Here is a 23,101-nt window from a genome sequence, read left to right on the forward strand (position 1 = left end):
GAACGGTCGCGGCCCGGCTCGCTGGAGCCGGAGCCAGGAGAAAGCCCCTGCAAGCAGCCCGGCACGGGCTAACGCGACAGGCGGGAGCCGAAAGAGCTTTTTTCAGTCACAAGTAGCGAGTTAGCCCTTGTGACTCCACCCTTTCCACAGCACAGCGCAGGGTGACTTTGTGACTGAAGTCATCACCACAGATGCACGTGAGAGGAAAAGCGTGCAGCAACAGATGTCTTACACGCTTGACACACACGAAGGAAAAAAAAAAAAAAAGGCCTCTAAGCGTGCTTGCAGGTCCGGTAGCCAGGAACAGTAACGGAAAAGCCTTTGTGGGAGAAGCTGCACTTCAGAGGAGGATGGAGAAGATTGTCACAAACTAGCCCCGCTCCTCTTTTTAATATCTTTAAAGGAGTTCCTGAGCACCAGCTCTCCAAGACCAGCTTATCCACTACCAACATTTTGCTCAGCCTTACCGTACCAATGTGTTCTTGAGTCACCAAAAAATTAATAATACCAGAGCAATCATTCAAAAGACCTTTCCAGAAATTCAGGTACAGAAGCCTGACACCCTCACCCCAAAACTAAAATGGAAACCACACGTTATACTGACTAGGAACACCTGAAAATGGTTGCAGTGATTCTTTAGCAGCACAGTACACGATGCCGAGAAAGAGCAAACCAAACACAGTGCCTCTTGCAATTTCACCTAAGGTGAAAGAGCTGCAACAAACAAACACCAACAGGTGGTGTGAAGGCAGAGCACTGATGGAGCTGTGGAGTCAGCTGTGGTCTTCAGCTCACTGCTTTCAGCATCTTAACACAAGCCCAGTTTACAGAACATAATAAAGCAAAACAGAAGGCTTTATTTCTAACCAAATCTACTTATAAGTGTTAGAGGCCATGTATAAGGTAGTTTGGTTAAAGACTTTGGGCCATTTCTAAAAGTAGGGCTTGTAACCCTGATGGTATCAGTAAGAGAAAACGTGCAAACAGGAAAAAACAAAAAACAAAACCGATCTTGCTCAAAAAATGAGACCTAAATATAGCATCATTCTTCAGAAATGCCTGAGAGCAGCCCACGTGTTTCTCCAAAGCAGACTGCTTTCACAGGTTATAGTTACCAACAGAAACCAAAGCCAGAGAGCGGGAAAGCTAAGTTTATCCAACCTCTGCAGTCTGAAGCAGGACGGAAGTGCAACTTGCTTACAGCAAGCTTTCATGAGAGTCCCACTCCTGCTGGGAGGAAATGGACATCTCTAAAACGTGTCCCTCATTTTCTTCTCTACAAAGTGGTCATCATTGATAGCTAGGATCTAAGAGGGAAGCTCTTAAATCCAGTTTCCAGTGCATAGGGTGAGATACATAAATTTATATTATTTAACATAGGCCCAGTATTCAGACTTTCCAGGAGAATTGAAACCAGAGACACTGAAAAACAGAGAACAAAAACAAGAAAAAGAAAACACCTGTCTTTTTACACACAACATGTAATTAGCTGATACAACTCACTTCAGCAAAGGTCTACATGAGACTTGGGAAAGGATTAGACATTTACACAGATAATGAGAATATCCAGATCAACAAGACACACCAATGTTTGCAGAGTACAATCTCATTTCTTAGAGCACAAACTGATCTCTGGCAGATGGATGTAGGGAAAGCCTCTTCAGGGCAGGCTGCCCTGTGATTTCCTCCTTAATTTTATTGTACCCTCTTCTGAAGTACTGCTGCATATGGGAAACTAGATTATATATAGCATTAGTCTAGACTACCAGTTCTCTGTTTGGGGTTGTATATAGGGATCTTTGTTAAGAAATTCATGTACAATGCACATTTCCCTGATCTTTAATAACATAACTATTAAACATATTGCAAAAAAGCTAACATAGTATCTCAGCATTACAGTTGCTGTGAAAGATGACTTGCAATACATTTAATGCTAGAGCAAATGGATGTAAGCAATACATGGGGACAGTGCAAGCACTGAAAATATTAACTAGATGAATTTGATAAAGGAAAAATGCAAAAGCAAACAAAAGGAAATAAAATCAATTTTGCATAGTCCACTGAGGAACTTCAAGTCAAAGGCAGCAAGCCAGCCGTTCAAACTAGAACTTAGTTCGCTAGCATTTCAAAAGCAGAGACTCCATGACCCCAGCTAAGTGTAAGCAGGCTGCACAAGCCATCGTTTAAGCCCTCATCAGTGGTGAAAGTAACCACCATTTTGTTAGGTGCCAGTGAAGCAGATATCACAGCAGAGCAGCCTTCCTGCCCTCCTCTGGTAACTAGAGTAAGCATCGAGTGTTGAGTTTGCTACATTTTTATGGAGCTAAAACTTTTAGTAAGCAACAGAGATTCATGATTTTATGTCTACTGATCCTTGAAAGACAATGTATGCACTCAGAACATGCAGTTTACCAGGAACCTAGGTCCTAAATTTCTAAATGATGCCAGACTATACAGCTTCTCTAGCAGCTTGCTGTTTTCATCACTCATCAGTTGAGGAAATATTCTTGTTTTCTTCATCATCAGGCATATCTTTTAGCTGTTGACGAGCAAACTCCTCAAATACCATCTCTGCATCACTGAAATTGAAGAAACACAGGTGTTTCAAAATGATGACAGCCATTTTTTATACCAGTAGACTGAAAGCAACATGCTGGAGGAAGAAGAAAAGCCTGGAGCAGTCTCTGGTGATGTTTCTTTTATCTCCAGAGGGATTTGGATCATATTCCCACGCATACTATCTTCGTTGGTACTATTCTAAGATAGTAGGAAAAGCAGTTGATGGAACAAAGCAGGACACAAACTGAGGAGGTTTTCATGAACCTCCTGTACCGAACCATGCTCATTCCAGCTTAATATCTATCAGCTAGCTGAACAGTCTGCAGCCTGAAAGGGTCTTTGTCTTGAATTAAAATGTGAAACCTTTCATCCTTATTTCTTCTGTGCTTAATAGGTTCAACCATGTGCCTATATTTTGAGTTCCTAAAACTACAGAGCATCAGCTGACCACAGATATCTCTTTCTGTCCAGCTGTCAGGCAAAACATGGTCTCAAGCGACTTTCACATGGTCGGTCATTGCTGTTCAACTGATAGCAATAACTTGTCAAGCCACATTAATTTTTTAAGCTCACACTCTGTGAACCCTGTGGATTTTTGAACAATTTTGAGGAGCTTTCAAAGAGTCAATGCACAGCTGCAGTTAGAATTTGAAATACCATTAAAAGAAACTTACCCATCCTTCCCTGCAGTCATCAGCATGCAGTAAAGGAGGAGAAAAGATACAGCAAATAGTTAGAACAGTGGATGCTAAAAACAGCAAAATATTTATAAACAAAACAGTGACAAGCAGCAGGATTTGCAGCAATACAAGAAATTCTGGAAAGTCTCAACATGTATGTGCACACACCTGCCAAAGCAAAACTAGGTCCCCCCAATGGAAGAGCACCCCAGCAATGTTGCCTAAGACATCAGAAGAGCTGAGAAACAAACAGATTTTTCCCATTTATGCTTGCTAGCAGTCACACCTGAGAGAAACATCTGTGCACACGCTTCTCAGATGACAGTGCTCGCCTGACATTAGTCTTAATTGGTCTGTCACTGTGGTTTAAGTAGCCAGCTGATGGGAAGACGTTCTCATTCAATAAACTTGAAGGTACTGAAATCGAACAGAGGCTGTAATACAGAAAGGATTAGGTGGCCTCTCATCAGGCAGATTACGCATATGAGAAGCAATACTCCTGATTTCATCCTTGCCTAAACATAATCCTGGGACCTCTGGCACTTTAATGTGTTCCTTTGATGGGATCTTCGCTAACCACACTGTAACAAAACAGCGTTCAGGCTTGCTAGCAGGATCCCTTGGAAGGTGTTTCAACATGGCCTGAAGTAAGCAGAACAGACTACACTGCAGTGAAGAAATGGGAACATGGATTGTTTTGCTCTTACAGTTACTTAAGCTTTAGCAAGAAACAGTTGCTTCACTGGCTTATTTCTCATGAGTTTAAGTGAGGGAGCAAAGTGCACTAAAGCCATTGTTCCACAGAAGTCACCAGGGATTTGGGATGCCTTGGTGATTGGGTAACCTGGAGACTTCCCGCCCACAACACACAGAAATCAAAGGCAACAAGTGGTGATTAGCACTGCTGGAAAAGTCAGCATTACAAGTGTGCCAAGTAGGGCACTGTAGCCAAAATGCCTCAAACGACAGATCACGTAAAAGCGTTCATGATGGTATTTATCCAGACTCGGAAAGGATAGCTTCCTCTACTCACAGAGGCCAAGATGAAGTCTGGAAAGTCTCAGTGCACCCATACTTGATTGAAATGGATTTAAAATGAAACCTTTAGAAGTTTTAAAGTTTCCAACACATAAAGCAGGGTTGTCATTTTATTTTCCTCCAACTTGTAGTCTTTAAATAGTCCACCCTCTTTCCCCTCTCCGGAGTGTACTCGTTACTATGGGAACAGTGACATTAATGATATGGGCAAAGCTGAACAACATCCACCAATGTGGTTGGAAGTTGATTTTACAGAATGGGCTGAGGGGAGAAAGAGGTATTGCTTTGGCAAGGCAAGTTCTTTTCTGTCAGATAAGTACTTACTGTATCAATACAAAGGTAGCGTGGCAGTATAGTAATACTTCTCATATAGCTTATATATCAGATTACATTCACAGATGCATGGACACTATTTTACTTCGAGGCTGCTGTAGGCTTGTTAAATGTCTATATTACCACTCTAGGAGGAATTAAGTCCACTCCACAGGGTTATTGTGCTGTCCCATGGTTTATTTAGCATTAAAACACTGAAGAAGTCTCAGGAACCTGAAAATGGGTTGTTGGGTTTTTTTTTCTCCTTATTTTTAACCGGCATCCCAGCAATCATTTTGAGGGCTGGGATGGGAGGGGGCTGTGTTCAAGGACAGATGAGGCTCCTGAACGTCATCATACCCTCTGCAGAGGGTTTTCTATAAGCTTTTATTATGCAGCCACAGGAATGACTCCATGTAATTAAAGTTGTGACATATGGTAATTTTCATTATAAGCTTGCTTTTAACCTCTTTTAGCTTTGTGGTGGAAAGAAAAAAAAGAAAAAAAAAGTAGGTTATGTTACATTTCAAGACATTCAAGCCCTTTGAAAATTCACTAATTTCTGAAAGTTACAATATCAATCCAGGGTGGGAATAATGTTAATGTTAAAGGGATACGGTATTTATGGGTTTCTTGGAAGGAACCCTTTCATGCAAGTTTAACAAAGAAGCAGATAAATGACCATTTGTTGAATAACAGCCAAAACAAAGGTCAGTGTACAAGACATAGGCCCACAAAATGTGAAACCTCAAGACAAGGGCAAGAAAACCCCAGACCAAAGAACTCACGCTAAGAGCACAGCCTTGAAAAAAATCCCAGCAGAAGCTGGGCTAACTGCTGACAGGGAAAGGTCTTGAAAGCACGAAGAGACATGGCCCAGTTTGACTCTGTCTTTAAAAGAAACAGATCTATATCCATTTTTGTCAACAGGCAGAAAAGACAGGCTGCCAATGTGACAGGAGCTGCTTTGCCTGAAAATAACCACCTGTGAAACACATGGGTCCAAAACCAGTACACATGTAACATGCAAATGCTGGCCTACAAGAAGTCCAAGACACAGAAGCTAAAAATAAACATGGGAAAGGAAAGGTAGCAAGAAGGAAGAGCAAGCAGTCAGCAAGAGCCATGCACTCTGACAGACCTGCTTTTTACTGAGGGATGACTGCTTCAGAGCAGACGGACAAATAAAAAGGGCAAAGCAATATACTGTGAAATACAGTACAGTGCAGCTGATCACACTTGCCCCCATTTGGCCCTAAAAAATAAAACTGTGTTCTTGTGAAGCTTATTTTTTCTGACGTTCTGAGGTTCTCTACACTCAAGTCAGCCCTGCACAATTAAATACACTGATGCTACACGTTTTGTTTATTTTTGCCATAAATCACTTCAGCTAGAAAAGAGAAAAGGATATTACCCCTCTGCAAGGAATAAGCCATAAAGTCACAGTATGTGACATTTCTAATTCCACCGTAGCCATGACTTTTCCTTTCTCCCAGCTGCAACATTAGTGACAGTCAAGTAAGAAGGGAGGTGCAATGGACAAATTGGTTACTGACTCATCAGTAAAAACAAAAAGGAATGGAAAAAGAAGATAAGGAGTGATCTCAAAATTCCCTGTGCATGCACCCTTGCCTACACCCATTGCACAGGCTGCTGAACAAGCCATCAAAACAAAATTATATCTTGTGGGGCCTTTAAGAGTCTAAACACTGTTTGCTGAAGCTCCATCTCTGCAATTAAGTCTTGTTTTGCTCGATTCCAAATTGGATGTAATTTCACTAATGAAGCACGTCTTATTTTTCAGAGTTTATGACCTAAGGTGGCAGAATAAAAACTGCATCTCCAAAACATGAACTCACAATTAGAAACGGTGATTAGGCACAGGACACGGAAAGCCAGTAAGAGTTTTAGTTTACCGTCTTCACTCGGGAGGCTGTTTTATTCCCTGTAATGAGCTGAGACACCACAATCCAGCACAGTTTTCAAATCAGTTATGCAGGCTTCAGAGAAATTTTCTTTTGTGTTAGTTTTCTTGTTTGAAGAGAAAGCATTTATTTCTCCAGTTAACTGTTTGTAGGGCTTTCCCATGGGATAGCTCCTGAAACTAACTGCATTTCTTTTTCAAGTTACCCAAAACCTGCAATTTCCATCTGAAGAAAATGCATGAACCACAGCTGTCTTCTGACAGAAAGCTCCTAGAAGGACTTTGATGTAGCAAACAATATGTGGGCTGCGCCTTTGGTAAGAGGATGTGTTGGGGGAAGTGATCTGAGAAATATTAAAGTTTTCCATTTCCCTTGTAAGTCTTCTGCCCACATCCTTTTGAGTGTACTATATAAAAGAGTATATCAGCCATCCTTCGAAACGATCTTAGAAGGGAGAACTGACTTCCATTCTTCCTCAAGCTACAAATGCTTCTGCCAAAATTATCTGCCTGAAGCACAGAAAATAAAAATGGGGTGGTTGCATTAACACCAAAACATGGTGTCATGTCCAAAAAAATCCACACTGTTCTAAAAATACACACAGAATTCTTTACGGTTCCCTGATCCTCTAAATAGTCCGTGTTTAACATTTTCAAGCTTTTCTCTGAACCCATGAAAGCCCCAGTTGCAGCCCTGAGCTGCCCCCCCAGCACCTCTGCCACGCGAGGCTCCCCGTGGACACTAGATGGCTCTCACCAGCCACCTTTCCTGGGCCCACCAGCACCAAAAAGGTCCCTGGCCTTCGCCAAGCTTGTAGCCAGGGGGATTCCTGCAGGAAAGTCTGAGGGAAATACTTCAGTATGTGCAAGCTACCGGAACAGCCATGAAGACCCTTTCCAAAGCCGCTCTCCTACCACGAATCCCGCCTTGAGCTCACGATCAAGCGAGCAGCAACCTCAGTGTTTTGCTGGCAGAGCTTTGCCAGCCCGCAACACGGCACAGAAGCCCACAGCACGGGCACAGCTGTGCCAACAGCAGCATTTGCCCCACAGCAGCTTCCCCAGCGTGGTCCAACCTTATGAGCCCTACAGACCAGCCCTGAGGACCTGATTTCTGGAAGCAGATGCAGTCTGCATGCAGCTGTATAGCGAGTGCCCTGTGCTACCCTTCAGCGACGGGGCTGCCTTCCCTCCGGCCACAGCAGAATGGGAGCGAGGGGAAAATGGGCATTGTGGATTTGTGCTGACGGTACTTCCTGGACTCACCGTGCTGCTCTGATGGAGGTGCAAATGCACCAAAAACTTCTCCTATGAGCACGCTCTGTGTCTGTGCTGAGAGGCCCTGCTGGCACAGCTAACAGCAGAGGTTTTCTAGGGGAAATATGAGTTTCCTATGGTGCAATTCCCTCACACTGATTCCTAGCCAGAGCACCTGAGGATAGCCAGTCTCTCTTCTTGCCACTCAGGTTTGAGTCCTCCAACAACTGGTAATAGAATAGTTCAGATGGAAGGGACCTTCAAAGGTCATCAAGTCCAACTGCCTGACCACTTCAGGGCTAACCAAAAATTAAAGCGTATTATTCTGAGGGCATTATTCAAATGGTTCTTGAACACTGACAGTCATGGGGCAAGCACCACTTTGCTGGGGAGCCTATTCCAGTGTTTGACCACCCTCACATTAAAGATTTTTTTCCTAATGTCTAGTCTGAATCTCCCCTGGTGCAGCCCCGTGCCGTTCCCTCATGTCCTTTCATCAGTTATCAATGGGAAGAGACCAGCACCTCCCTCTCTGCTTCCCCTCCCCAGGGAGCTTCCGAGAGCAATGAGGCTGCCTGTTAGCCTTCTTTTCTCCAGACTAGACAACTCAAGCGTCCTCAGCCTCACCTCACAGGACATCTCTTCCAGCCCTTTTACCAGCTTTGTTGCCACCCCCCCTCCAGATGCTTAACATCCTTTTTATGTTGCAGAGCCAGAACTGTACACAATATTCAAGGTGAGGCTGCACCAACACCAAATACAGTGGGAGAATCGCCTTTTTTGAGCAGCTGGCTTTGCTGTGTTTAATGCACCCCAACCATTTAACACAACAAGGACTAAATCACCCCTTTCTAATGCTTCCAGTACAGAACATAGAACCTATCCCGGGTAACTCCTTTCATAGGCTCCTCTACCTTCTTCTAGTAGTCATGTTCCCAGATACAGTGGCTTTAGATAAGTTTTAGCCCAATGAAAAAAAAATGCAGTGCAGAAGCAGCCCTGGTTTTATGTTTGAAGCCTACACAACTCCATCCAAACACAGATGGCAGGACAAGGTGACTCATCCAGAACAATCCCAACATCGAAAGCTGGCATAATCTTTTATGTTCAATAGCTGCCCCAGATGCTGTACAGGAACTTCTGATTTAGTCTAAGCACGTTGCAGTTTCCATACGTTCACCATTACAGAACAGAGCCAGTCAGGAATTGAGGAAGCAGGAAGACAAATGCTCAAGACAACCTAAAGATTTGGCATCCACTCCTAAGATCTAATATTCCCTGGGAAAGGTAGCTCCTTACACTGTACCATGATTTATATATATTTATTTATATATATATTTATATACATATATATATATTGAGAGAGAGAGACACTGTGGCCAATGCCACGTAAACATAATAGGGACACTGTAAAATCCTGAATGGTTTTATCACCTTATAAATTTGCTTAGAAATATTTTGCTTTTTATAGTGTTGTGTGTCTTAGGCATTTTCTGTGACATTCTCATTTGCTATATTAGAATCTGGATAGGAACTGTTAACAGCTGCATCCAGGGCATTTTGCACAGTAGTCATGAGATTTAACTGTGCAGTGTTTCCTTAAGTCCCTGTGCTTTCAGTTGTGATTCCACAGATGAAAGACAAAGGGAACATGACCCATTTCTACCTTCTTCCATCTCAGCATCCCTTCTCCCTCTTACACTGTGCCTTGAGGTTTTCTCTCCCATACACATGCAGCAGCCCCCAGCACTGGCTTCCAGACACTAAAGGCTAAATGTCTGCAAGCCTAGCAATGGTAAGAACTCACCTGAGACAATAAAAAAAGGCAAAAATGAGGCACAACTGACCTGCTGGGTTCTTTTCCTCGGGTTTGGGGTGCATGAGACGAAACGGCAGCTCTGTGCCCACTTCACTTTGGGGAGAAGAGAGAATGCATCAAATCCACAGCCCCAGTCATGCCTGGTTCAGTCTCCCTCCCAGCTCAGGCCAGCTCAAGCCTTCAACTCCAAATTTACTCATTCTTTCATCATTTTTCTAATCCTAACTCCCCCTTCAAAAAGAGTTAAGCTCAGATTTCTCCACAAAAAAGAAACACAAAACACATATGCATATCCACCCTAATAAGCTGGGTTTATTATGTGCTGAACATTGCGTGCACATAAATTTGATGCATTTTTGCAATTGCCTCATTTTCACAGCTGAATTTGCATATTTCTTATTTCTATCAGCTTAAGGGATAGTTAGGGAGGTGGGAAGGAGAATAAGAGGGTAAGAAGACAAATTAAGAGCTATGGCTACATGGTCTGAAAAGAAGACTCTTACCTGGAGGTGAAGTCTCCCAGCATACTACAGAAGACGACAAGAAATATATAAGCCTATTTAATGCCTTCCCATTTTGGCACTCTAGCAAATAGTGTTTTACTGGTGGACTATTGAGATCACCTCCCTCGTATATTCTTACTTGCCTCAAAGCTTAACCTCCAAATACACTTGTTTTTTAAAAAAGGCGACTTTAATTTTTCATATCCTTCCCACGGTGAAAGAGTAAGTTTCTGAACCCCTGACCAAGCGTTAGCAAGGCTCCTTTGCTGAGGGCCTGAGAGTCAAAGGACACGGGCAATCCACGCGGACCACAGAAGGCAGCAGTCGTTTTTATCATGCTTTAGGCAAATCGTTGACTTATTTTTGTATTAGAAAGAAGGATAGATGAATTGAAGACAAATGTAAACAGTGACTATAAGCAACGCTTCTTATCCTCTTTTGCGCTGTATGCTGGGAACTATCTCATGGTGATACCATTAGCTTCTCCCATAAAACTGGCTCAGTACAGTACCTTAGCTACGGTATTTATGACTCTCAGGCAGAGTTGCACCTACCTTCTGCTCTGGGAGAACAAGAACAGCAACAAAGGTTCACACACAGTTTCACTTAAGCCTTCACAAACTAAAAATTATCGCAATGAAATAAAATTGCATTGCAAACCACAGGTTTCTACTTCAACCTCTGGTCATATGGCCAAAGTCTTATCATAGCTTTCCTTAAAAAAAAAAAAAAAAAGCTTAGCTTTCTATAGGTAAGGAAAGTAATCCAACACCTCTGGCTCAAGAAAACTTTTCTGGCTTTTTTTTAGGCCAAGACATACACAACTTCAAGGAAGTTCATGCTTTAAAGTTAACCTAATATCCCTACAACATACGCCCTTTCTCTTAGGGTGGAGTGTCCTACCCTCTCCCCACTAGTCATTGGGGTACACGCACTTCCCTCTCCTAACTCTAAACAGATGTAGCAAGAAGTCTGGTACTCTTACCCCGAAACAGTGAGCTTCACTCGGACCTTGTAGGAAACGAGAATCCCCATCACTGTCTTGTCTATTCCATCCTTAATACTACCAGAGAAAACAAAGTGGTGTTAGATAGTACTGCAACAGAGCAGCCGTACGTGGCAGGAACGAGAACTAGATGAACATTTCTTTCTCCTAAAAACTATGGAGCAGAAGAGCCTTAGGGACAGCCAATACCTCTCCAGATCTGTGATCACGCTTTAGCCTGAACGACTATGATGGGTAGGTCATGCAATCAGATGGACCCATCAGGACAGGTACAAACATCTGATAGTTCAGTTTCCTCCATCCTCCCCTCTTCTTTATACCCTTTACCAGTTGGGACCACTTAAAACCACTCACATGGTACTAGAAGCCAAGTTGGTGTCCTCATCCTTCAGCTTTCCATCCAGGGCTATTTCCCGGGTCTGCCGGTTATTTGCTAGCAAGGGCAAAACTGTCAGTGTCTTGGTCAGGCTGCTGTTTGGCTGCACCTTCTCCCTGAAAATAAAGAGAGGCGAGAGGGAAAGCGATACACTCTGATCTGCCTTACAAACCCAACTAAGGTAATTTCAGAGCAGATTACAAAGCCATCCACAAGGAGTGGGATTTATCTGTCCAGATTTAGATGTCTACAATGCAAATGTCTACATCTGAACTAGTCAGAAAAGTTTCCTTCGTAATCAAACAAGTATTTGCAGAAAATCATTAATTTCACATTAAGGCATACATCTAAAAGTAGGTCAAACTATGCTGCAGACCTCTACATTTGGACAAAATGAATCCAAGTTTAGAAGACCAGTACAAAAAGGAAAACATGGCCCTAAGGTACAGAGCAAAAACCAGAAAAATATAAAATGTATGGGTGTACCCAACCCTCCTCACAAAGCAAAGTTCAATGCTGCACTGCCAACACACTGCAAGGCGTAACAGCAAGGGGTTCTCCACACCATCAACAGTCCCCGAGGTTTTTGTGAGCTAAGGCCAGCAGAAACCAAGTGAAGTGTTGTGAGAAAGACTGACACCAAGCTAGAGCATCCAGCATTTCCAGGCAAACAGCAGCACTTTAGACAAATGTTGCAGCTCTCTTTAAAGGTTTCAACCAATGGAGAGCCCTACATAGGCCCTGCTAAGCTTTTCCAGTAGGTAATTACTCTTCAAACAAAGTAGCTTTTCTGCAACCTCCCCCTGATCTCTGAAAAAAGGAGCAGGGTACCTGCTGGCTACACGAAAAGGAGACCAGCTGCCTCGACTACAGCTGGTGTCAAGACACACACAAGGCAAAAAGAGCAATGTAACAGCGGGCAACTGCCAGACTACGGCCAGGAGCACTTCCTGTAACTGAGGAGGGTAATTAAGAGGGAGGAAGGAGTGTAGCAAGAACGGATAAGCAGAATATTCACTCACTGTGCTTCCTCAGCAGCTACCACTTTTGTATAGTAATCACTGGAGTACAAAACCACATTGGCAACCTGCTCCACTTGGCGAGAAAGAAGAAAAGGGACAATTAGTTGTGCGTAGGCATCAGAAACAACATAGCTGTCCCACTGAATCTCAGGAAGGGAAAACACGAAGACAGCAGAAAAATCCATACATTTAGAGCCTGAAGGGACCACCAGCTCAGGCAGCCTGATCTGGATAGACATTGGCCACTTGTGTGTTGCTGGTCTGTCTTGCCTGAAACACATCCAGCCTTGATTTGCAGATAACGAAGTCAGCAGCCCATGGTTTCCTTGGGGAGCCTGCTCTTTCCGTTTTGAGGATCTCCCTTTCTAAGTGTGTTTGCTTTCATCTCTGGTCCCTAGTATCTCTTGTGTTTCTATAGCCTATGCATTTGCATTCATGAGATGCCAGTATCAAGCAGACAGGATACCAAACTACAGTCAGGATCCTGTGGCAACAAATGATTTGTATTCTCCAGTCCTAATCTAACACCAGAAAGGATATGGTAGTTTTGACTGAAACACCAATGAGAGAATCTGAAACTACAAAGTCTTTTTAAGACAGGCAGATGCGTGCCAAGCTAAAAAAAATATTTGGGAGTTACTAGACAGTGCATGCAAGACTGACACTGAATTGGCTATGAAACCCTCAGCTACTTTGTTCCTTTCCTGCTTTCTTTTCTCTTTCTCATCCTTTGTGTCTCATATTGTCTTCCCCAGGCCCAAGAGCAACAGGGTTTGTGGGATGAAAACAAGCAGTCCTATAAATAAAGCATAGGCAGTACTGAAACTCAGGCCCTGCCCTCAGCTTCCTCAGGAGGAATTACACCACCACTGGCAGAGTGGCCATTCCTCACATTGCCAAACATTTCTGAATCCCCAGGCAAAACTGTACACAACCTGGGCATGTTTACTGTTAGCAGGAGCATCCCACTGACAGGGTAGCTCTTCCCACCAGCCTCCCAAAGAGGCAGATTTCCCCACAGCACCTGCCTTGCTTACCATAAGTGTCTGTCCCTTCCTGCTTAGATTGTACATACAGGTGCCCGAAATTAAGCCAGGCAAGTAACCATGAGTCAGGAAAAAGGCTGCAGTGTTTCACTTGATGAACAGCAGCAAAGAAACAGCAGCAGAGAGGGTGGATTAAACAAATTCCTGACGCACCCCATGCTGCCTGCTTAAGTAGTTACAAGCACTAAATTCTGGCTCTTTCAGCCCTCCCACCAAAGAGTCTTCCCACCCTAAGAGAATACCAGATAACAGTAAAAACCTACCCAGGACTTTGATCTTCTTCACTGTTTTCTCTGTGTTGTTGGTGACTGTGATAGTGACTGGAATGGGCTCGCCATGGTAGTACACCTAGGAGGAATTCAATGCTCAGAAACCCAGTCAGGAGGCTTCTCCCAGGCCCTATACCACTCCAGTCCACACGAATTCAATCTCCTTCACAGAGACCATATAAGGCAAGGTGACCCTTCCTTCAATGATTTTGTCTCAAATGGCTGATAACAGTGTCCCAGGCTCCCCCAGCAGTAGCTACTGACAAAAGCTACATTAAAACCCTCGAGTGGTAGGGCAAGTCAGTCTCAGCTGAGACAGAGTCTGGGTAACACACAAAATAGCTGCTTTAGGCAGCAAAACACATATTGGTATTGAAATACTATGATGTTCATACCCCAGGGGCAAACTCCTCACCTCTTTACTGAGGCAAGCTTTCAAGTTTAACGGCTTGCTGGACATGAAGAATTGCCACGTGGTCTCTGCGCAAGGTTGGGGTCCTGGCTGTTCTGGAGCATATTGCACCTTTCGGATCAATAGGCGTGCAGAGTTCCTGAGAAGCAGCGGAAGACAACAGGGTGGTACGTTGTGCTTGGCAGAGGCAGGAGTTTTGCACTCATGTGCTTACGCTCAAGAAGTCCACTGGCAAGTGGAACAAAGCTGAACAAGCAACCACGGTGCATTACTGAACGTTCTGGCCCTCTTTAAGAGAGGCACAGCTGAAGACAGACAGACACATGTATTTTATTACCTCTTATGAATTCTCTCTTCCACATTCTCTGTTGAGAAAGCTTTCACCTCAAAGTCCACCCCGCAGCTCTGCCAGAAAGAAGTCAGTGTCACAAGCCAAGAACATCTGCGGATGTTCAAACATCTTCCTGTACACTAGAAACTGGCAGATTCCTGCCAACTGCAAATTCTTCTGGCCTCCAACCATTGTAACAAACCCTTGCCAACTGGTGTGGCAGCGCTCACCTATTCCATGCTCCTCCTGATAAATAAGGCTTAGTTCCCAACCTCTGACAAATGACATCCCTACTCCTAAAAGGCTTTCTGTGAGAGCACTGTTGTAGAGGTCACAGCATGCTACAGGAGATAACACTGACCAGCCTGCAAGGCTCTTCGGTCCACCCTGAGTTTCTGAATTGGCTTTGTAATGCCAATACCTGACTCGGGGTCAAGCTTTTTACTTCCCGGTGTATAAGGGCTAGGAGCGATCAGGCCAAGCTGATCTTTGCTTTAACAGTCGCCTTCAACACTGCCATGGGACATCTGTGAGAGTCCCAGATAACTTCGGAGAAATATGTTAACTTTTGCTACAATATCAATCCTTCCGAAACACATAGCTTGTCCCTGTGGCTCTGCATTCTACAACTTGCATCCCATCTTGCCTGGTTTTAGTCTAACCCAGATGTTCAGAGAAGCATCCCGTGAAGTACAAAAGGACTATTTTAAATGCTGTCAGAAACCTTGCAGAACATCACATTATCTAGCGTTTTTTCCTCCAGGACTTTTGTTTTGTTTACACACGTGTAAAACAGCCTGTTTCTGTATTTGTTTTAATTCAGAAGCAGATCTTAACACATGCTATTTATAGGGATCTGTGAGAATTCAGGCACTCAGTCTCCTTTTCTCTCACGTGACTGACTAGCTAATGGAAGCCTGCCTGACATTTTTGTGTGTGTTATTTTGTGTGTGTCCAACCCACAAATCATGTGGTACCCTTAATGAAATTACAAGCACTGCAGATTTAGCAGAGTCTTGCAGCTATTGAACTACATTCCTTTTCTTATTCTGAGGAATTGAATTCCGACTCTGACCCACACTGTAGCTCTTAAAAGTCAGGTTCCTGACATTGGTGGCATAGCACAACAAACCCCAGTATCAACTTATTCCTCTCTCAAGTTAGCCAAATAAATTCACATGACGTTTTCCATACATCCTCAACCATGATAAGCACAAGTGTCCCATTTGTCTCACCTTATCAACATCGCGAGGTGCAGGCTGCAAACAGACTGAACAAGGCAGGTAATCTGGGAACTGTGGGAACAAGGAGAGAAAAATAACCGAAAGCAATATTATGCAGATTTCCAACTCTGTGATATTCTAATTAACTTGCTGCTTACAAAAGGTACAAAACAACCATGAAGACAACAGGGCACTTGCTGTAATACAGTAACCCTTTGAAGTTCCAGCTGAGACAGAAGCTGAGCCTTATGCTAACCCTGTAACAAAGTCTTTGTGGAAGAGAGGGGCTAAACATAAAGAGTCAAGAAAAAGCTGACAAAAAGTAAAAAAAAAAAAAAAAAAAAAAAAAAAAAATCCAGACACGTGAAGCTCCGGAGCTAAAAACCAAGCACTAGAGGCACAGCTCAGATTAGAAGCTGGGACATGTGGCTCCCCCACCCAGGATCATCAACATTGCTCACAGCTGTGCCAGTCATCACTGCTCACATGGGCTTGAAGCTTGAGCAAAGCATTCTCTATTCTGGAAACACAGCTAAGGCCACAAAGACCAGCCAGCCACCAGCCAGTGTCCATTTGCTTCTGGACTAGGCAGGGCCAGCAACTTCAGACATCAGCTGGGAAGACTGCAGAGCAGCTCATGGAGACATGGAATGCAACACCCCATCAAAGAATCCAGCAGTTTGGAGATCACTGGGTTGTATTTGAGTGGTCAGCAACATATGACAGGTACCTATCCACTGAGCAGATTCAAAGACTTATTTATTGTTATTTCAGAATATGTGGTTTTCAAACCTGGATCTCCCTAAGGAATGCTAAGGCAGACATGTCAGTGACAGTACTGGAAGCACGTCCTGTCAGATTCAGAATTTGGCAATGAGCTGTTTACAATGTCTGGTAACAAGCTTTTCATTTGTTTGTTTGATTAAAAAATAAAACTTTTTTTTTTTTTTTTTTTCTTTTTTTTTTTAAAGGAAGAACTTGACACTTCCTTTGTAACCACTGTGGCAATGGTATAAAGTATTCCAACCCCCCTGGAATTGGGAAGACATGGATATTTGGAGCTGTGGCTAGCATAAAGCCATTGTGTAACTCCTTGCCTCTTACAAGTACATTTCACACACAGTTAGGACAGTTAGGATATTCTTGCAGTTTACCACTTGGTAATAAAAAAAAATGGTACATTGCCTTTTCCTCAAAACTTGAGCCTCACATAATACGAACTTAATATTAATCCCTGTCTTCAGTCCCTCACTGAGTGTCAACAGCCCAGTAATAAAAGACAAGGAGGAGAGGGTCAGAGGCTCTTACAGGATACTCACTGTAAAGAGAAAGGGATAGGCATTTTTCCCCAGCTTCTTTAACAGAGATTCCTGCAAGTGGGTGAGAGAGTCTGGCTTGTCAGCAGGTGGGTACAGCTGGACCCTAGAGAAGAACAGGTCCCGTCGGAAGGTGAGGCCAATCACATCAATGTCTTCCTGGCCATACCGGAAAGCACAGGTCAAGGTCACGTACACTGAAAAGAAGCAAACGACAGGTAAAGCATGCAGCAGACTAACAACATAGCCAGGGTGGGATGTAAAATCCTGCACTGGAGTCATGGAAACCCATTTTAACACTGTTATATGTGGTATGAATCCTATCTGGGTTACACAAGAACATATGTTATGTTGAATAAGAAGCCCATTCATTGGGGAAGAGTTATATTAGAACCATTTTACATTGCTATAATGGTACAGACTCCAACACATATGTTGCATAAACTCTCAAACCTTTTTTCCCCTTGATCATTGCAGGATCCACCAATACAACACCATCTGAAAGAAAGGCAAAAAAATGAAGAAAGATTACCAGAGAATAATCAGGGTTAAGAGAGCAGAAAGGATAGCGCGTATGCTTGTGGACTTACCTATAGGTTCCACAGTCCCCATGTTGTCAACAAAGTCACGCTTTCCCAGGTAGATGGTCAGCTGTAGGGAGAAGTAGTACATGGTTGAAGTTCAAAGTGTTGATAATTTGGAGAGGGGGTGGGGGGGCAGAATGGAAAACATGGTGTGGAGCTAGAAATCTTGTAGAGAACGATTCCATTTTAAACTTTTACTTTTTTTCCCAAACGAACATGCGATCCCCAAAAGACAATATTGCTATTCACATGTTTCAGGACTTCAGAAGAGAGAACCTAATGTGTAGAAGAACAACACAAATACTCATGGGATGGGACAAAGAACTATGGATTTAAAAATTTTTGATGCCATCAGAAACATAGTGCATCAGCTTTGTTTTAAACATTTACAGGCAGGAGTACAATCTAGGAGGAGTGAGAGGGGAGCTGCCTTCCTATGCAAGACCTACTGTAAACTTGGTTTATATTGTGTTTTCAAACTTAGCACTAAACACAGACCATGGTCCTTCTTCAGAAAAAAACAGTAAGGGCAGGAAAGATTTGTAATGTTTCCAGCCTGACTACAACTGAAATTCATACCTACTTAGACCCATTATTATGGTACTTACAGCTTTGTCACGGCTGCTTTTTTTGAAGATAACTTGTTTTTGAGGGGAACCAGCATTCTTCCCTGTCTTTTGAGACTCAGGGCAGCTCATGGCCAAAGATAGGTATGTGACCGTGGATGAATGACGCTTTTCTGCCCCAAAGGCTCCTGGGAGAAATATCAGGAGAAAAAAAAGGATATGTGGATGAGATAAAACTAATTACACCTGGTGGGTACAGCATTCTACTCCCATGGTATAGTTCACCAAATGGACTATTTAAATGGGTATTCAAGTGCAGCACAGATGGTGGGCTTTTTTTTTTAAATAAGGAACTGCTAAAATGAAATCTATTTAAAAACAGCTCTTCAGAAACATTACAGAAGACCTAGAACTCATTTTTAAGTCAAATTCAAAAATTCAGTAGATCAGTTGAAAATATATGGGGGTAAGAGAGAGAGAGAGCTTGGCCTCTGCAGAGATTTGTAGAGAGACAGTTTGTGAAAAAGTCTGCAGGAGTAGAGATGAAGGTAAGCTGGATCAACACAAGGTACTTCAATTTTCAGAAGGTACATGAAGATTTGTCATCAGAGGCTCTAAATTGAGATAAGAAGAAAGTTCAATCTCAGCCAATTGAATAAAATCTAGGAAATGATATCAATACATGTGAGTTTTGGCTGCTTTCTGGGTTTTTCAAATTTTCACCATTGCAAGTATACAATAGCACAGCAGCATCTGTCCTGGGACATTTGCTATTGAACGTAGTCTTGAATGAATGCAAAAAAGCCTAGATAAGGAGTGAATAGTCTGCCCACAAATAGAAAACCACCTTTGATTGTCAAAAAGTTGTCAGTGCTAAGTTGGAGGAGTGCATCATGAAAGAGACCGGATATGCACCAAAATACCATTTATTCTATGACAGCAAGTGCAAAGTATCACACTCGAGGAAAATGCAGCCACAGTCTGACATGTACAATCATAATTGTCACTACGTAGGAAGAAAGTCTTGACGTAACCAGAAAAGTTATTAGGAAATTAACCAAGAGCATAACAGAGAATGTCATTTATGCTATTTTAGAACCCCTGATGTATAAGCATCTTGGAGACAGCATGCTTAGTTTAAGACCCAGAAAGGCAGTATATATTGGTAAAGAGTCAGACCAAACCCAGCATGAGAACTCATCTCTTCCACCGTAAATTTCCTAAATCAGAACTGAATGTAAACCATTACTTTCAGAGTGTCACTGAATTTGAAACAGAAAGCACCTTAATATAACAGTCCAGCTACTTGCCCAGGAAAGTAACAAGTATAACTGGGGGGTAAGGAACAACTTGCACTGAAAAACAAAGCAAAAAGGTGCAAGCAACAAAGCAATAAGATTCTTCAGGGGAAAAAATAAGAAAAAAAAAAGGCGAGTGGAAGGACCAAAAGGACAGATGTCCAAAAAAGATGTCCAGAAAACTTGAGTGGCGCAAAATGGAGAGACTTTTGTTTTTCACTTTGTCTTAAGTCAAAAACTATCAGCATCCAATTAAGTGGACAGTAAATTGAATATAAAATGAATCTTTACCCATATAACACAAGATACAAAAGTACAATGCGTTATTGCAGAAGGCTCTGGAAATCAACAAGGTAAATAGATTCACAGGATTAGACATTCAGAGGGAAAAGGTTTTTGACATATGTTGGACAGGATGATCCAGGTGCAACCCTAACCCCATAAGACACTGAAGCTGAGAAGCAGCATCAGGAAAGGATGATGCTTCACGTGTTTTACTTGTACCCTTCTCCCTTCTGTACACCGTTGGAATCAGCATACTTTGATATGACTGTGTATGACTGCTTGCAGTTTTCCTCTTCTGGTTTTCTACTTGCTTTTCCATTTTAAAACTGTTCCAAGAATAGAAACGGTTTCTATAACGTATTTGCAAACTCTACGCTGCAGAAAAAGGAAATACTTCCCTTAGACCACTTGAAGATGTAAGGTGGAGATTAGAGACAGGCATTACATCTGCTCGAGAATCTGTATTTTATGAAATATAAGTAGGTTTTCCAAGTCTGGAGTAGTATTTGTGGTCAAGCAGTCACCCTATTCACACTCTAGACCCAAAGAACAAACCAGCAAATAACATTAAATACCTTGCTGTGTTCCGAACACCACAGGAGCTGCCACAGGACAAAGTCGTGAATCTTAAACCGCTGAAGAAAGATGAATTTTCCACGCAGTTGTGTCCTATGCTTCTTCCCATCAACCAGAGAAAATCACTAACCTCTTAGCCAAGAAGGAAGACAATTTGTAGGGGATTTGAAAGCACGTCTCTAGTTGCGTCCTTCCAGGTTTTCAAGAATTAATCCCCCTCCAAGAGCAAATATTGTACCTGGGCTAAGATTCAACTGGAAAGTGGTTAAGTCAGCAACATAAAGCATTACCTAAGGAAGCCCAGATCGTCAATGAACAGGTCTACAATGTCATCATCACATGCTTTGTAAGACTGCAGACTTACACAGAACAGGATGGTTACTGAAAGCAGCTTTATTCTAAAGCTCTTCCTCTATCTTCTCCTTCCTAGGGTTGCAAGTCACCCAGCCTGATAAGAAGCTAAACATAGAAGAGCTGTTTATGAAAAATGGAGTTTATAAAACAGCAAACTATCTATAAACACATACCATTAAAAAGGGCTGCCAAACATTATGAACAATATATTAATTCAATCACTAGGCAGTTTATCTATTATTGCTCCACCAACACCCCATTGGCTTGCTGTTGGGAAATACATTGCTCGCCACCTTTCCTCAGTTTGCTTACAAAAAGTGAGTCTCAGCACTGAGGATGTAAGACACATGAACTTCAATCAGTTTAGCTTTACTGTTCATGAATGTTCCAAGAATGCTCCTCGACCCTCCCCCCTCAGTGATTTTGGTCTTGATATTCTACACAACATGCAATTTTTGTTTTGCAAGCTCCATGAACAGCTGTAGCTTTCCCTTGGGCTGCATCTGTTAGTCTGATTAGAAACATCATGTCGTGCCCTCGCCATTTGCCAGCCCGAATAGCACCCTCCACTGCCCACAATCCTGTGGTCACAGATCAAGCTTGCTCCATGCAAACAATCACCAACATTTGCCTGAATGTAGAGGCCCCTGTACACAAATTATATAAAAAAAGAATGTAGAACAAGCATTCCTCAGCTCTGTCGTGTTTTCAAAAATTCTTGCCACGTTTTATTATCTAGAGGTGGATTATCTGGGGAGCTTAACGACTACTCTGGCAAACAAAAAACAACCAGCCCTAAAACAAGGAAATTCACGTGAGTTCTTGATGAAAAGCTAGATCCTCTTTGTAGGTGGTAGGGAAGAGGCCTCACAAATTACCCCAAAAAATTAATGCATTATATTCAATCACCAGTACCAAAGCAAAAAGGAGAGTTAGTTAACTCTGTGCTGCTGGCACTTCAAGATGATCAGCCCTCCAGGAGGGGAAGGGGCATTCCTGTTACTGTTGTTACTCCTCTGAGGGCCTGGGAGATGCAGGCACATGCGGCAAAGGTCTCTGGGAGAGCTTGGAAGTAGCTTCCCCATAACACAAATGCTTTCTGTGGCTGGAGAAAGATATCTCCCCCTACCCCCAACCACTTGAAGTGCAGCTCCACCTTTAGCAGAGAAGCAGTGCAGCGTGACAGCCTCCGCACAGCAGGTACCTTCATTTTCTCTTCTTCCCTCTGCAGGTTGAACCAGAAGAGTGGGCAATAAAATTAATTTAAAAACTACAGCAAAATAAAAAAGTTGAAATTGGTCACTGGAATTTCCTAGAAACCATGCTCCTAAGGAATTTCCACTTAAAATGCTTAAGGTTTTAGCTAGCTAGCCATTATCCTTGAGAGTGTTGAATATTAGCCTATTTCATAACAACATCAACAGGCAAAACAAAGCCCTTTAAGAATGTATGTCCATGTTGTAGAAAAATACAACTGTAGTAGCCTAAATTATAGATGTCCTAAACCCATTCTGATCCTTCTCAGCAGAGCCTGCTGAGATTTTATTAATTAGCTTAATCTCCCAATAATCTTTCATCATGCTGACTTGTCATTTAGTGATCTGCTTTCCTGCAGTAACCCAGGGTCACCTGGCCTCTTGGTAGGAGCCTTTTGAGACGGACCTTCCGCCACAGCAATGGGCAGAAGGAAAAAGCACTGTCTGCAGAAATGCCTCAGAATACCGTGTTTTGCCTTTCCTTTTTGCTATGGTTCTTACTTCCAAGAGCTGGCCAGAAGGCTTCTTTACTTATGAAAAGGAGAGTGGTCAGCAAGAGCTCATGGTTGTATCTGGATGTTAGTATGTTAACAAAAGCAGCTGAAGGCTTTCCCTCATTGCTCTGAAGTAGGAACCAGAGCAGTATTCAACAAGGTTCAACAAGGGGTTGTGTGTTCTCCAAAGCATGCAACTCCTATCACTGTCTTAAAAATTTAAGAAGGTAGCAGTCAAAGTACCACAGGATAAAAAGCCTTCTATTCTCAGTGTCCAAAATAGAAATACTTAATTTCTTCAATTCAGTAACGTGTCCAAAACACCCAACAATACCTCAACCTTTCAAGGACAGCGACACTTAACGTGGCGAGACTTCCTTCAGTCTCAAGACAACATTCCTGAGACAGGGCAAAACAAGGTTGTATCTGCTGGATGTCCAGCTTGAAGCTAAGAGCATTATCCTCTTCCCCCCCCATACCAAATCCCACAATGCGGCTGAACCCAAGTCTACGATTCATCAGGAAAGCAGCATAGAAAGACATTTCTGTCCCCACTCTTTGCTCATTCAGAACATCTCACACACAAGCACACACA

General features: G+C 42.8%; 1 protein-coding gene across 3 annotated transcripts; it reads right to left on the minus strand.

Annotated features, from left to right (window-relative positions):
- Positions 1-193: 193 nt before the first annotated feature.
- SAG (S-antigen visual arrestin) lies at positions 194-22,987 on the minus strand. Of its 3 annotated transcripts, XM_067002658.1 has the most exons (16): positions 20,402-22,987; positions 18,286-18,431; positions 17,684-17,744; positions 17,547-17,591; positions 17,097-17,290; positions 15,790-15,849; positions 14,561-14,628; positions 14,227-14,362; positions 13,806-13,890; positions 12,497-12,569; positions 11,453-11,590; positions 11,078-11,155; positions 10,093-10,116; positions 9,618-9,682; positions 3,234-3,243; positions 194-2,579 (listed from the first exon to the last, which is right to left on the minus strand). In XM_067002658.1, the coding sequence occupies exons 2-16, from the start codon at positions 18,373-18,375 to the stop codon at positions 2,483-2,485; spliced, it is 1,224 nt and encodes a 407-aa protein (XP_066858759.1). In that variant the 5' UTR covers positions 18,376-18,431; positions 20,402-22,987; the 3' UTR covers positions 194-2,482. The 3 variants fall into 3 exon arrangements, with proteins under 3 accessions (XP_066858759.1, XP_066858757.1, XP_066858758.1); XM_067002656.1 differs by lacking the exon at positions 3,234-3,243; XM_067002657.1 differs by lacking the exons at positions 3,234-3,243; positions 10,093-10,116.
- Between the last annotated feature and the right edge of the window lie 114 nt (positions 22,988-23,101).

The sequence above is a fragment of the Anser cygnoides genome, chromosome 9, assembly GCF_040182565.1.
Source record: "Anser cygnoides isolate HZ-2024a breed goose chromosome 9, Taihu_goose_T2T_genome, whole genome shotgun sequence".
NCBI classification, from domain to species: Eukaryota; Metazoa; Chordata; class Aves; order Anseriformes; family Anatidae; genus Anser; species Anser cygnoides.

Coding starts and splice junctions, on each gene's coding strand:
- SAG (XM_067002658.1), bottom strand. CDS start 18,375: ATGAGCTGCCCTGAGTCTCAAAAGACAGGGAAGAATGCTGGTTCCCCT. Junction 10,117..11,077: donor GTGAAGCTCACTGTTTCGGG/GTAAGAGTACCA, acceptor CGTCTTCTGTAG/TATGCTGGGAGACTTCACCT. Junction 9,683..10,092: donor CTGGGAGACTTCACCTCCAG/GTAAGAGTCTTC, acceptor TTCTCCCCAAAG/TGAAGTGGGCACAGAGCTGC.